This window comes from Mastomys coucha, unplaced genomic scaffold (genome assembly GCF_008632895.1).
Source record: "Mastomys coucha isolate ucsf_1 unplaced genomic scaffold, UCSF_Mcou_1 pScaffold20, whole genome shotgun sequence".
Lineage (NCBI taxonomy): Eukaryota > Metazoa > Chordata > Mammalia > Rodentia > Muridae > Mastomys > Mastomys coucha.
The window spans coordinates 44,972,631-44,986,290 of NW_022196903.1; the positions used below are offsets into that span (position 1 = coordinate 44,972,631).

A 13,660-nucleotide genomic window follows, 5' to 3' on the forward strand; every position below is an offset into this window, starting at 1 on the left:
ATACTTAGAAATTTGCTTTAATAAAACATAACAGTATGCAGAGTTCCAAGCCTCTATTAGACACCTAGTTGATGAGTAGAGGATATCACATGATCTTTACATCTGTCCTATTCATTTTTAAAGCAGTAATTATAAAAATGAGTATTTCACAATGTTTAGAGTCTACCAAAGTTGTCAGGTTTTATGTGACAACTTCATAAAATCTATCTATTGCCTATGATTAAAATACTAAAAGAAAATTAAACCTCTAATAATTTTTTCTTATATTTGTGTATACTTGTAGACATGCCCCAGTGCTTGTGTGGAGGTCAGAGGACACCTTTCAGGAGGCAGCTCACTTTTGCTATATTGGTCCCAGTGATAAAACTTAGATTGTCAGGTTTGGCAACCAGTACTTTTATTTTACCCCAACTAACCACCTCTAAGTAATATCTTTTGAAACTAGAAATTATTAACCAGTGTAATATCTGCTAGAATAAAACACATCAGCAATATTACTTTAATCCCCTCTTGTCTTTTCAGGCTCATGAGAGACTTGAAGATTCAAAATTAGAAGCCGTTAGTGACAATAACTTGGAATTAGTGAATGAAATTCTTGAAGATATCACTCCTCTGATAAGTGTGGATGAAAATGTTGCAGAACTAATTGGGATACTCAAGGAGCCTCACTTCCAGGTAACCTGTCCATGCCCACTTCCCACAGCGTTCTTGAGAAGCTGATGTCCACACTGAAGTCATTCAGTGCTATTTAGGGCCTGTTGTAGAGATCCATGAGTTCTAGCTTAGGTATTCTAGTATCCTGAGGTTAAAGGAATGTAAACACACATACATGGGTATGTACAGCACAGAAATACACAGTAGTTGCCACAGAAGGAAATAACCTTGGTTTTTCCTTTGTGTCATCAGTTAACTCTGACTCACCATCAGATCACATCCTAGGGAAAGTTCTCACTGTGACAGTGTCACTACCACTGCCTGGGTTTGTTTGGCTTTATTTTTGTTACTGGGTGAGGGGCATGCACCGTGGCAGATATATGGAAGTCAAAGATACCTGGAGTCTGTTCTCTCCTTTTACCATGTGGATTCCTGAGATTGAATTCACGTCATCAGGGTTTGTGGCAGGAGCTTTTACCCTCTGAACCTTCCTGATGGCATTTTTCTTCATTGATATCACTGTTTCTCATTCCTCCTTTCGCCTAGTATGGAACATTTTAAAATTATTTCAGGATCAGGGTGAATTCAGTGATACCCATGATGAAAAGATGACAGGAAAAGTTTGTCTCGGGATAGGGACTGTTACATAGCATACTTCATTCTATAGATTCAAAAAAACAACTGACCTGTGAGTGAGTTAAGCAGTTTCACCAAGAAAAATTCACTTCAGAATAGAGAGGATGGAGAGTTTTTATTTTAAACCTGTAATATGAGTGTGTGGTAGTAGAGAAGAGGAGGAAAGTAACACGTGAATAGAATCTCCAGAAGTGCGTCCAGCCCTGTGTGCTCACTCACTGTGTGACAGAGACATTGCATTTTAGCAGAAAGAGATTTGCCATCATAGAAGAAGAAAGTGACACTGTTTTTCTGCAGTCTTTGTCCTCAAAATTAGATAGTAGTACTCTTTTGCTTTACCATTTTATGAGAGACTAAGTAATTGAGTTTATGTAAGGCAGTGTGAAGTATTTGACTTTTATCTTGAGGGCGCTAGGAAACCTCGGAGCAAGGATACTATACATACAGATATGTATTAACAGTCCATGTGGGACCCCAGTGCCATCCTGAGCGTGGGGCTTAGTGTCCCCCTTCCTGGTTTATCTGGTTCTTTTAGAAGTTCTTATTAAAGGATTAATGATTCAGTTCTCAAACACAGTACTTTGAACTTGAATGCATCTTAAGTGATGATGCAAAATGAGAATCAGAAGATGTAGAATACATGATTCCATACCTATTGGTACTGACATTGGTACCTTGATTACAGGCTGTGGCATCTTATCCTTTCTTTGAAATCCTCTCCACTGGGAGGTAATCTAGTGTATTGATATTTTTTTCTTACACAGATGCTTTCTTCTAGGGCTGTGGATGTCACTTGTTTCTTTGTTGGGATAGATCTGGTTACAAAGCACAAGCTGGCCTCTTTCAGCGTTCTTCTCTCCTACCTCAGCTGCCAGAGTGCAAGCATTATAAGCAAGTGTCACCATAACAGGCCAACATTAGACTAGTGTTAATTTTCTCACAACTAGTTACCTCTAAGTCAATGGTTCTCAACCTTTGGGTCTTGACTCCTTTAGAGGTTTAATGACCTTTTCAGGCTTCTTCTACAACCATCAGGAAGGAAAAAAAAGACATGTATTCATGTTATGATTCATAACACTAACAAAATTATAGTTATGAGTATCAATGAAAATAATTTTATGGTTGTGGTCACCACAACATGAGGAACTGGATTAAAGGGTCACAGCATTAGGAAAGTTGAGAACTACTGCTGTACAAAAACACAAATTAATAATCCTTGCCTAAATCAATATTTTCATTAGAGATTACAAAATAACATTTTCCAAATTGTCTCATTTTATATATGTGAGCTGGCATTGTTCTGTAAACCCAGAGTATGTTTTCAGCTGGCCTTCTGTCTAACATTTCTTGCTGGAAAAGGTAGCAAAATGATGAGTACTAGTCTTTACCAATTTTTAAAGTAAGTTGTTTAAAACATCATCTTCAATTGGTAACAAATGAGCTTTTTAGTCCTTTTCTTTGCTAAATAACTCTGTGCAGCTGGGTTGGTTGGTTTGTTTATTTTTCTCTAAATGTGGGGTTTCAATTCTCTATAATAGTTACTCCTTCTGGCATTCAGATTATCCTTACTTTAGCTAGGGGTGAACAGCCTTTTTGTATACAAATATAGATCTCCTGAAAATTCTTGACCAGAGAGATAAAATTATATTAATAGTGTTTTATGTAGTCACAGGAGCAAAAAGTCTACCTCAAAATAGAAGCCCAGGTTAGAGCCTTGAGTAGCTTTCAACATTTATAGGAAAGCCTCTCATAGAGATTTCTAAGTTCTTTTCCTTTTTGAGTTTTTTGATGTGTGTTTCACCTGTGTTCATATATGCAAAGTCTAATGGGCATAGACTGATGTCTGTTTTCCTTAGTTACTTTCCTCCCTCTCTCCTTCCCGCTCTCCCTTCTTCTCTTTGTGTCTTTTTTTTTTGAGACAGTTTATCACCAGTTGGCCAGTAAGACCCAGAGATATCCTCTTGTGCCAACTTCTCAGAGCTAGGACCCAGACACGCACCACTCTAACCAATTTTTTACGTGTATGCTGGAAATCTCACACAGTGCTCAGGCTTGGGATCAAATACTTTATTTACCAGCCATCTTTCTAACACTTTTTATAGTATCTTTGTAAATGATTTTGTGAAATTATCAGAAATTGCCAATTAAGCTGAAACCCGGATTGTTTGTTTCTTGAATGTTTGACACTTGCCATCCTCTTCTATTTTGATTCGTTATGTTTGAACTTGTATTCTGCATACTCAGAAACTTCTTTTTTTTTTTTTTTTTGTTGGTTTTTCGAGACAGGGTTTCTCTGTGTATCCCTGGCTGTCCTGGTACTCACTCTGTAGACCAGGCTGGCCTCGAACTCAGAAATCCGCCTGCCTCTGCCTCCCAAGTGCTGGGATTAAAGGTGTGCGCCACCACTCCCAGCACTCAGAAACTTCTTAACTTAGTGTTATTGCAAGTAGTGAATTAAAACTCAACTCCTTTAGGATAAGGAATTTTTAAAATATTTACTATAAAAAAATGAAATTCCTGGACAACTACCTCAAAATCATCCATAATAGCATACACATAATAAACATAGAAAGCAAAATGGACATTATATCGGGAACATTTCTGATCCTTTTTCCTTCCTTTAGTTTATCTTTAATAGACTGAAACCTTAATTGGTAATGTGCAAATTCTTACTAGTGATGGAAGTTGCTAATATTTCTTTTCTCTTAGGTATTAGCATACCTTTTGTACATGTCCAAAATCTATCATATTACTAATATATCAGCATAATAAAAATTAGAGTCTTTATCACTAAAATTTTTTTTGTACCTTACAGATAGGGATTAGTGGTAAAGACGAAATAGGATGCCGACCCTGCTGATAGGAAATTTGTCACCTCCCTCTGCCACATTTTGAAACCCAGGTTTGGTTTCCAGTGAACATGACACTTTAAAAATATGTGACTAAATTCTACCAGTCTCTTCAAATCTGAAAACCTGAATATGATATTGTTTATGATAATAAAATGATCTCATTTTACTTTTAAAAAAAAGATTATGTATGTATTTGACATAATTCATGTTGGGAATTTAATAATGTGTCCTTAGAAACTTTTAGTACTCCACAGTGATAATGAACTAATAAATTATTTTTAGCAACTTGTTCCATCAGTAGCTAATAACCACAGGCTGTTTTGACTCCTTACAGTCGCTCCTGGAGGCCCATGATATTGTGGCATCAAAGTGTTATGATTCGCCTCCTTCAAGCCCAGAAATGAATATTCCTTCTCTCAATAATCAGTTCTTGCCAGTAGATGCCATCCGTATTCTTGGTATTCACAAAAAAGCTGGAGAGCCGTTGGTGAGTAGACAAGTGACTGCTGTCTTAGATCTGAATTGTGGTGCACCCAGGCTGCTCTTGATACACTGTGGGAACCACGCATGCTCATTTTATCAGTCTTGTTGGCCTTCATAGAAATACACAGCAGACAATCTGTCAGTCATGTAGCCTATGAAACATTAACAAGATGAAACCTTAAACTGACTTAGAAGCTATAAATAGGCCAGTGGGAAACAGGAAAATGGTTTCATTTCTTCATAGCCTTTTAGAAACCGTTTAGTAATGATAACACCAAAACAAGAAATTTGTTTTTAAAATTTAAAGTATAAAATTTAATAAACTTTAATATATTTAAATTATAAAATTTAAAGTATATACTTAAGTAAATTATACTGAGGCATTAAAAAGTACAAAGTATAAGTAGTGAAGTTAATTACTTCCTCTTAAACTTTTTACTTGTGGTTCCTAAAAAGAGTGATGTGGCAAACAGGACAAGTCAGCAATCTCTATTGCTTCCTCTGACCGTGGAATACAACTAGATTAACCCTGACAATGGCTGGTCTCTGGTATCACAGTTGCACTTTATTGGGATTGAACAGGAAAAACATGGGAACAGAATTCACTAGCCTCGTTTCAGAATTATTTTGTTTGTATTCATTAATGTTTACATGTTTGTTTGTTTGTTTTTTCAATTTTCTATAGGGTGTAACATTTAGGGTTGAAAATAATGATCTGGTAATCGCCCGAATCCTTCATGGAGGAATGATAGATCGACAAGGTCTGCTTCATGTGGGAGATATCATTAAGGAAGTCAATGGCCATGAGGTTGGAAACAATCCAAAGGAATTACAAGAATTATTGAAAAATATTAGTGGAAGTGTCACCCTAAAAATTTTACCAAGTTATAGAGATTCTATTACTCCTCAGCAGGTTAGTGATAATTTCCTAGATGATATTAAGAATACTTTATTTTTTAGTCACTCTATTAGATAGGTGCTTAATTGTTACTATTTTGCTAAAGAGAGTTTGTCTTGGTAAAGTCTGAATTTTTATATAATGTTACCTTAATACTATAAAGGAAATAATAAGACATTTATTTTTGAATATTACGAACCCTGGTACTTGGGCAGTCTACAGGCAGGTGTCAGAATAATCCTAAAGCCTTTTTTAAAACTTACTGCTGTTGAAAACATTTTTGACATCCCTTGTTTTTCAAACATGCTAGGGCCTTTGAGATGGTGTAGTCTAGATTACCTCCAAGTTAATGCTTTGAAATATGTTAAATACAGTGTCTCATATGTTAGATAAAAGATGATCTTGAACACTTTCAAGGTAGGTAAAATATACGTGAAACGTTTTTACATGCTTCACATATATTTTAGGTAAAATCAATAAATAAACAGGAGAATGTGTTAATGATAGAGATTTTTTGATCTCTTGTAATGATCATGACATAATCCTATTTCTTGGGAGATTGAAACCTTAGCCTGGGATACATACTAAGATCCCCACACCCCTCATTTAACCTTAGCCTAGGATACATACTGAGACCCCCTCCCACCCAAAAAAAGAAAAAACGGAGATGGATAGCATTCTGGTTTTGCATTGTTCCTTAGAAGATAGGACATAGTACTTAATCATGATTCTCTTCTACAGATAAATTAGATCTATGAAAATAATAAACATTGTTTGACGTAAAGGTAGATAATCTGTTTTAGTTTCATCCCTGTTGCTATGACAGTTAAAACTAACCATATTACCTTACTTTACAAAGACAACAATCATTAATACAAGAAAAGACATTAGAATTTAGACTATCCCTGTTCTTCTGAGGCTGCCATCACCTCATTTGTCTATTTCCATTTGTGACGAAATGAGACCTATTTGAACCCGATTGTATTGGAAGAATATTTGTTACTTTAAACAAATATTCTTTAATATTTAAATAACAAATAGCTTTTAATTAGAAATGGGAATTTTCTTCTGTGGTCTCAACCAGAAGTCTACGATTAAGTCACCAATGTGTATTAGTTCCTTTCTCATTCTGTACAGTGTGCCTGAGGAGAGCAACTGAAGAAAGAAAGGGTTTATTTGACTCACAGTTTGTCAGAACAGTTCATGATGCTGGGAAGATCTTGACAGCAAGAGTATAGAGCAGCTGGTCACAGTGTGTCCACATTCGGTGTGTGCACAGTCAGGAAGCACATAGAGGCAAATGCTGGTTCTCAGGTCACTTTTCCTTTTTGTGTCAGTCCAGGACCCCAGCTGGTAGGATAATGCCATTCACATTTACTGTAGGTCTCCTCTACTCAACTAAACCTTTCTAGAAATATCCTCCTAGATACTCCCACAGGTGTATTTCCATGGTGATTTTTAATCCTGTCTAGTTGACGATAATCATACTGTGTATGTGTGTATAGTGGACTTTGCAGGTAAAACCTTTTTTGTTTCCTGTGTAAATTTGATGAACTGAATAGCTTACTTCAGTATCAGGATATTTACCTTTGGTGCAAGCATAAATTTTCCCCATTCTATAATGGGGTTTCTGGGTTTTATCTAGCCTTTACTAGGGAAGAGGATTCAAGTTTGAAATGGAAAGGAGTATGGGCCTGCACAACAGTATTTGGAACATCCAACTATGGAAAAGAAAAGGCACCATTGTGGGAAACCTCCAACTGTACTTGAATTGGGATTTTTTTCTTATGAACAGAAAATAATTATTTTGAAATAGTAAGCATAACCCAAGACTGTTCTGGACAAATCTTGGGCATCTAAGAGATACTGTGAATAAAAGAGGATATTTGCCCTTATAACTGACTTTTTCACTTAGGAGCTACATCATCTAATGCACTAGCTCCCACCCCTACCTCATCTCCAGCTACTATGGTCAAGGAAAGTCTAAAAATACTAAGAAAATTCCTGAGATGACTCGTATACTTTAAATGTACATTATTCTGTACATGGTAAGGAACTTGTTCTTCATGCTTTACTTCCACCCAGATCTGAATCATCCCCTTGTTCAGAGTAATGTATGTAGTACCCACTCTCTAGTAGCTGAGAAAGTTAGCAGAACACCTATACTGGTGTATCAGTTTATATTCAAGTAACTCCTGCCGTGCATTACAACCATAAAACATAAGCTCTGGCAACTCAGATATGCCATGGGGGTACTTCTCTAGGTGTCACGGTAACGGCTCTCAATCTAGCAAGAAAAGAAAGACTACTGTACTGAAGTTGCTGAGATCTATGGTAACAACAGATCTCTCTACTAAATTGTAAAAGAAAAGAAATATGCTAGTTGACTGAGTGGTCTGAAGTGTTACATTTTGGCCACAGTGTGTATTAAGTGCATGGCTAACAGAAGATTATAGAGCCGAGTACTTTCTTAAGCTCAGTGAACCATTGTACATCTTGGAATAGGCCTTCCATGCTTGGAGCCTATTGTAGTTCTGTGGCTTGCTGTGAGAGTAGAGGGAAACCAGAAGCTCTCCTGCCAGGGCCATGGTTTTTCAAAGCACAGTAGATCCTGTTTGTCAGAAACACTCGGGATGCTGGCTTGCAGTCCTAATGCTTCTTTGAGGCATGTGGTGTGCATTTTACAGTTTAAGAACTGGGTAAGCTAGAAGTTATAGCTACTTAGGAAGTCATATATGATTTAAGTTTTAGAAAGGTATAAATAATTGTACTTATAAGACCTGTGCTAGTTTTTGTCCCTATGAAAAATGGTTTAGGGAGCAACTTATTTTGGTTTTAGAAATTTCAGTCTAGGGCTACTTAGCCACATTTCTAGACTGTTGTGGCAAAGTATGACTGTGGAAAGGCAGGGCAGGGCAAAGTTGCTCACCACAGGAGGGCTGAAAACAGAAATAGGCAAGGAGCAGGGCAGCGCGTATCCTCCAGACATGCTTTCCATGACCAGTTACTTCTAGTCAGCCTCACTTTCTAATTACCTGTTGAGTATGAATTCCTCAGTGGATCTGACCCATTAATAAAGCTAGTACCTCTACAGTGGACCTGCCTCAGTGATTGGATCCACCATCTGGGGTCCAAGAATTCAACACATGAGATGCTAAGGACTGTATATAAATCATAACATGGGCAAACTGATAGCAGTTCTCCTTTGCTTAATCTTTAAGACCAGTATGACCTGGACTCTAAGAATACTTTAGAAAAGTAAGTAATAACTTTATTTCATTCAACAAAATAATAGCAAATCAAAGTTAATTTTCTGTTAAAAAAAAAACTTAATAGTTTGTCCAAGTCGAATTTATTGAATATATGCTAGTATAGTTTCTTACAAGAAAATCTATCTATGTAAGTGATCATATTAACAAATTAAGAGAGAATAACCTCAATAGAGGTGTGATTAAATTTTGCTCAGATTCGGGTGCCTTTTTTTTTTTAACAAAAAATACATTTAAATGAGGGCTTGCTTACAGTTGCAGAGGGTTTGTCCATTATCGTCATAAAAGAGGGCATAGCTCCACATATGGTAATGAGGAGTAGCCGCGCTGAGCACTTTATATTCCTGATCTACAGGCAGGCATAGGCAAGACAGACAGGGAGAGAGGAAGGGAAGAGGGAGAGAAAAAGAGATAGAAATAAAGACAGGTAGATATAGACATAGATAGATATAGACAGACAGGCAGGCAGACAGGCAGGCAGGCAGGCAGACAGACACTGGCATGGACTTTCGAAGGTTCAAAGCCTACCCTCAGTGACATGCATCCTTCAACAATGCCACACCCCCTTTCAAACAGGTCAGTTGGGAACTCAGCATGGAAATAAATAGATGAGCCTGTGGAGGTTATTCTCCCACAAACCACCACAAGTAACTTCTACAAATGGTGGAGACTTCCACTTGAATTCATCTTAAAGAAACATCCATTTATTGTACTTTATTCTTAGTTGTGTGAAAGTGGACACATATACACTATATAATGACTTAAATAAGATAAAGGATGACATTGTAATAGGTTGTATCAAAGTGGAGAGATTAGGGATTTACAAAACACACACACACACACACACACACACACACACACACACACATACTAAACAGAAAGCCAAACAACAGCTAGATAATTTTAGGCTAGTATTCCTTCTAAATACAAGCCAAAGACATAATCCATGAGAGCTATAACTGATATGAATAAAAGTTCCTACTTGTGAAAGACAATGCTAAGGGACTGAGAAAAGCTACATACTTCAAGAAAATCTCTACAAAACAATCATGTCTGAGCAATGAGTGGCTAGCTTAACTCAGCTGGAGGGTAGGAATGGATTGAATTTAAAATGTGAGCAGTAGTGATGGGCTGGCACTGATTAAGGAGAACAAACCTAGCAAACAAGTGAACAGAGAGATACTCAAGGTGATGCTTTACTAGGGAAACTGAAAAGATGCAGTATGCTACACTCTATTCAGTGGCCAAAACCAACGGGAAACTCCCAAGTAAGGATACAGAGCAACAGGAACAGATAGATCCCTTGCTTGCAGAAACATGAAATGGAAGGCCCTTTGGAAGACAATTGATAATTTCTTTCTTTTTTTTTTTTTTTTACATGTCTTTTTAAAGTACTAATAAAGTAGAAAGAGGAAGTTGAAAATCTGACTGCTATATAAAGAGAGGGCATGGCTGCTATGATGTATTATTGGGATGAAGATTTTTTTTTTTTATTGTAGAGATTAAGGATAGTACAGCCAAAGGCATCTGGAAGAGTCCAGAAAGGGAGAGAGAGTAGTAGACAGAGCATGCCCAGTAGAATGGACCAGAGTGCGGGGGACATGATGATAGGAAGACAAAAGAGAGAACCAGGAGCGCAGGGACCAACAGCATATGGCTGGAATGGCAGGGTTGTATGGAAATGAAAAGGTGGGGGAAGAAAGTCCAAGAGCTGGAGAAGGGTAGGGTAGGGAGGCAGGATAAGAAGAGCCAAGAGGAACTCTAGGTACTGAGTGCTCCTGGAGTCCAGCATGGGTTTGGTATGTGGATAGGCACCAGGGATAGATAGCCATCTGTCTTTGAGTTTCTTTTGGAGTTACTAACTTCAACATCAGAAGCTGGACTCTGAGCTAGTCTACCTGACACCTCACCACAGCCAACTCTAGCCCTTAAGAGGTCTCATTTCCATCAAAGTAAAAGAGCCCATGATAAAGCAAAGAAACTAACCATATCATACACAGTCGTGCACTGGTGAAAGAGATGACTCTGTTAGAGCAAATACTTTCAAGCTCTAGTTTAAAGACATTAGGAGTAAGCAGTATCTGGTGTTAAAGTTTAGTATGTTTGCAAATTGTGGAATAGAAATCTACTAACATTCAGACATTTCTGGCAACACACACATACACACACTTCAGCATTCCCAGCCACTGTGGGACAGCAGCTGACAGAAATGCCACCCAGGATCTTAACCCAGCTTGACACTGACAAACTACAGGGCCCTGGCAGATGCAATGGAAAAGCACAACTTGCTGCTGGAGGGAGAGGGCGAGCTTGTTCAGAATTTTGATGAAGCTGCAAACAATAAAGCAAACTGAACTGACTCAACTTCAAGAATAAAGTAGCAATGATTTGATTGCTTTAAAAACTCATTTGGGATAGGATGAAACATAAATTCTTAATACTTTAAATTTCAAGATTCTCAGACTAAAACTTTCAGTTAATTATTGTCTATATTCAGTTTTTTGCTATTGATTAATCCAAAGAAGCCAAGAAGTAAAGTCTAAAGTAAAAATAAATAAAGCTTTTGACTCATTGAAGTTTAAAAAAAAAAATGCAAGGAGAGAAAGGTGCGGACTAGCATTAACTCCTGCCAGTGTTTTTTAGAGGATTCAGTAAGCATAGCGTGACAATAATATAGAGACAAAATTGCTGCAGAGTAAGAAGTAAAACTATAAATTTACAATTAATATAGTCTTTATCCTTGGAACCCACCCCAGGAAACTACAAATCTAGAAATAATAGAGTACTTAGTCAGATTCATTTTTTTTCATATCAAACAACTAAAATTATAAATAAGACATCATTTACAATAGAGTTGCCTTAATGCCTAGGAATAAATCTAACAAACTAGTTCAAGTCCTCTACACAAAAGAATTATGAAGATGTTCTCAATAAATAGAGTATTATGGAAATGTCCATTTTCTTCACATTGACCTACAGACTCAGAAGTTTGTCAGTGAAAATTCCAACAAGGTTTTTTTTCATCTTGATGAGAAGAGGGGCCAGGACACTCAAGCAAAAGCAGTCTTGGCATCTTAGTTCCTCTCCCTGTTGCTGTGCAGCTTTAAGGGGGAAAGTGTTATTCTGGTTCCCAGTTCAAGGGTGCAGTCCACCACAGTACAGAAGCTTAAAAGGAACAGAAGCCTGAAGCAGCTGCTCGGCCACCTTGAATCCACAGTCAGGAAGCAGAGAGCAATAAAACCTTGTCCCCAGTGTCTTTCTAATTTTTTTTTCTTTTTCTTTTTCTTTTCTTTCTTTTTTTTTTTCTTTTTTTCTTCTTGTTTCCTTCTATTTTTACAATCCAGGACTCCAGCTGGTGCCACCCACAGTAGGTGGCTCTTCACACCTCAGTTAGGCTAATCAAGATAATCCTCCAATTGCAAGACCAGGGGCCTATCTCCTAGATGGTTCTAGATTTCATTGAATTGAAGGGTGGGATCACAATTAATTTTTTTTAATTTTTTATTTATTTTTCTCTCACACAATACATCCTGACCATAACCATCACAATTATTAATGTGCAGGTTTACATATTATGGTGTCTGCATGGTCAGTGGAAAAGAATTCAGAGAGACCTAAGCATTTATATTGCATTAGTTTATAACAGAATGGAAAAAATTGAATATTCCTAAAGATAATATCTATAGTTATGTCATTGTTTCATATTCCATACAAAATAAAGTAAAAACAGACCCTTGGTCAGTTAACATCTGAAAACACTAAAAATCATAGTGTAAGATGCTCTCTTTTGCAATGCAGTTAGCAAAATTCATACATGAATCTACAGTGTAGCCCTTATTGATAATAAAAGTAGAGTTGGCATAGCACATTGATGGGAAGGAAGTTTAGTAATGTCTCTTAGAGTCAAATCATGATGTGTTCTAAAACTCAGTTGTTTCCTAGTAAAATTCTTATATATCTATATATATCTATCTATATAGATATATATATATATTTAGATATACATATACACAGTCAGAAATACATTAACAAGCATGTAAATCCTAGAACATTAGTGTGCATCTTATGGTACTATTTTTATTTTTAAATGACTGCATATTTTTTAATTTACATAGACAGAATTAAATCTATATCCAAAAGGCAAAGCAGGGGGTTGAATACAAGATCTAAAGTGAAGGTCACCATGTTGGGGAAGCCAGGATAATGGGTTGGGATGAGATGAGAGCAGGAGGACCAGGGTTTGAGCTTATGTTTTGGGTGGCAAGTACAAGGTTCTTTTTTATGTAATTTACTAAATAAATGGAGCTTATATACATAGGAGTAACTCAAGTGTGGTTTAACTTGAAGAATTTCAAGTTGTAGGTTTTAAATATACACTTTTGTAGGCGTGGGTATTCATAATGGACCTGTGATATCATTAACATAATTAAGATAAACTTAGCCATCACTCCTGAGTTGTGTGAGACTATTTGTGTCCCTCTTTCCTGTTTCTTGTGTTTTCTCCTTCACTCCAGGCAACTGCCCTTCTATGTTGCCACTGTTAGTCTGCATTCCCATATTGTCATATAAGCAGAATTATACTTACTTGGATTTCATATTTTTAATATATGTTTATTCTTTGAGGATTTCATATGTGCATATAATATATTTTTATTATATTCACCCCATACTTCTCCTCCTAACTCCTCCCAGATTTGCTTCTCACTCTCTCCTGACTTTGCATTCTCTGAGTACAATTTGTGCTGCCCATTTACTCATGGTGTTGGGCCCGGCCTCTTCCTCTCTCAGAAAGCTTCAGCTGTCAAAGGCTCAGATCAAGGTTCCTGAGGCGCTTCCTCCATGCTGGGATGCTGACTGGCTTGATCTTG

At 37.0% G+C, this 13,660-nt stretch overlaps 1 protein-coding gene across 8 annotated transcripts in view; it reads left to right on the top strand.

Annotated features, from left to right (window-relative positions):
- Mpp6 (membrane palmitoylated protein 6) overlaps positions 1-13,660 on the top strand; it is an 88,856-nt gene that overhangs the window by 51,215 nt on the left and 23,981 nt on the right. For all 8 annotated transcript variants that reach the window (XM_031381862.1, XM_031381864.1, XM_031381865.1 and 5 more), the window contains 3 exons: positions 523-675; positions 4,477-4,629; positions 5,311-5,538. In XM_031381862.1, coding sequence (XP_031237722.1) covers positions 523-675; positions 4,477-4,629; positions 5,311-5,538 — 534 coding nt within the window. The remainder of the gene's footprint in view (positions 1-522; positions 676-4,476; positions 4,630-5,310; positions 5,539-13,660) is intronic.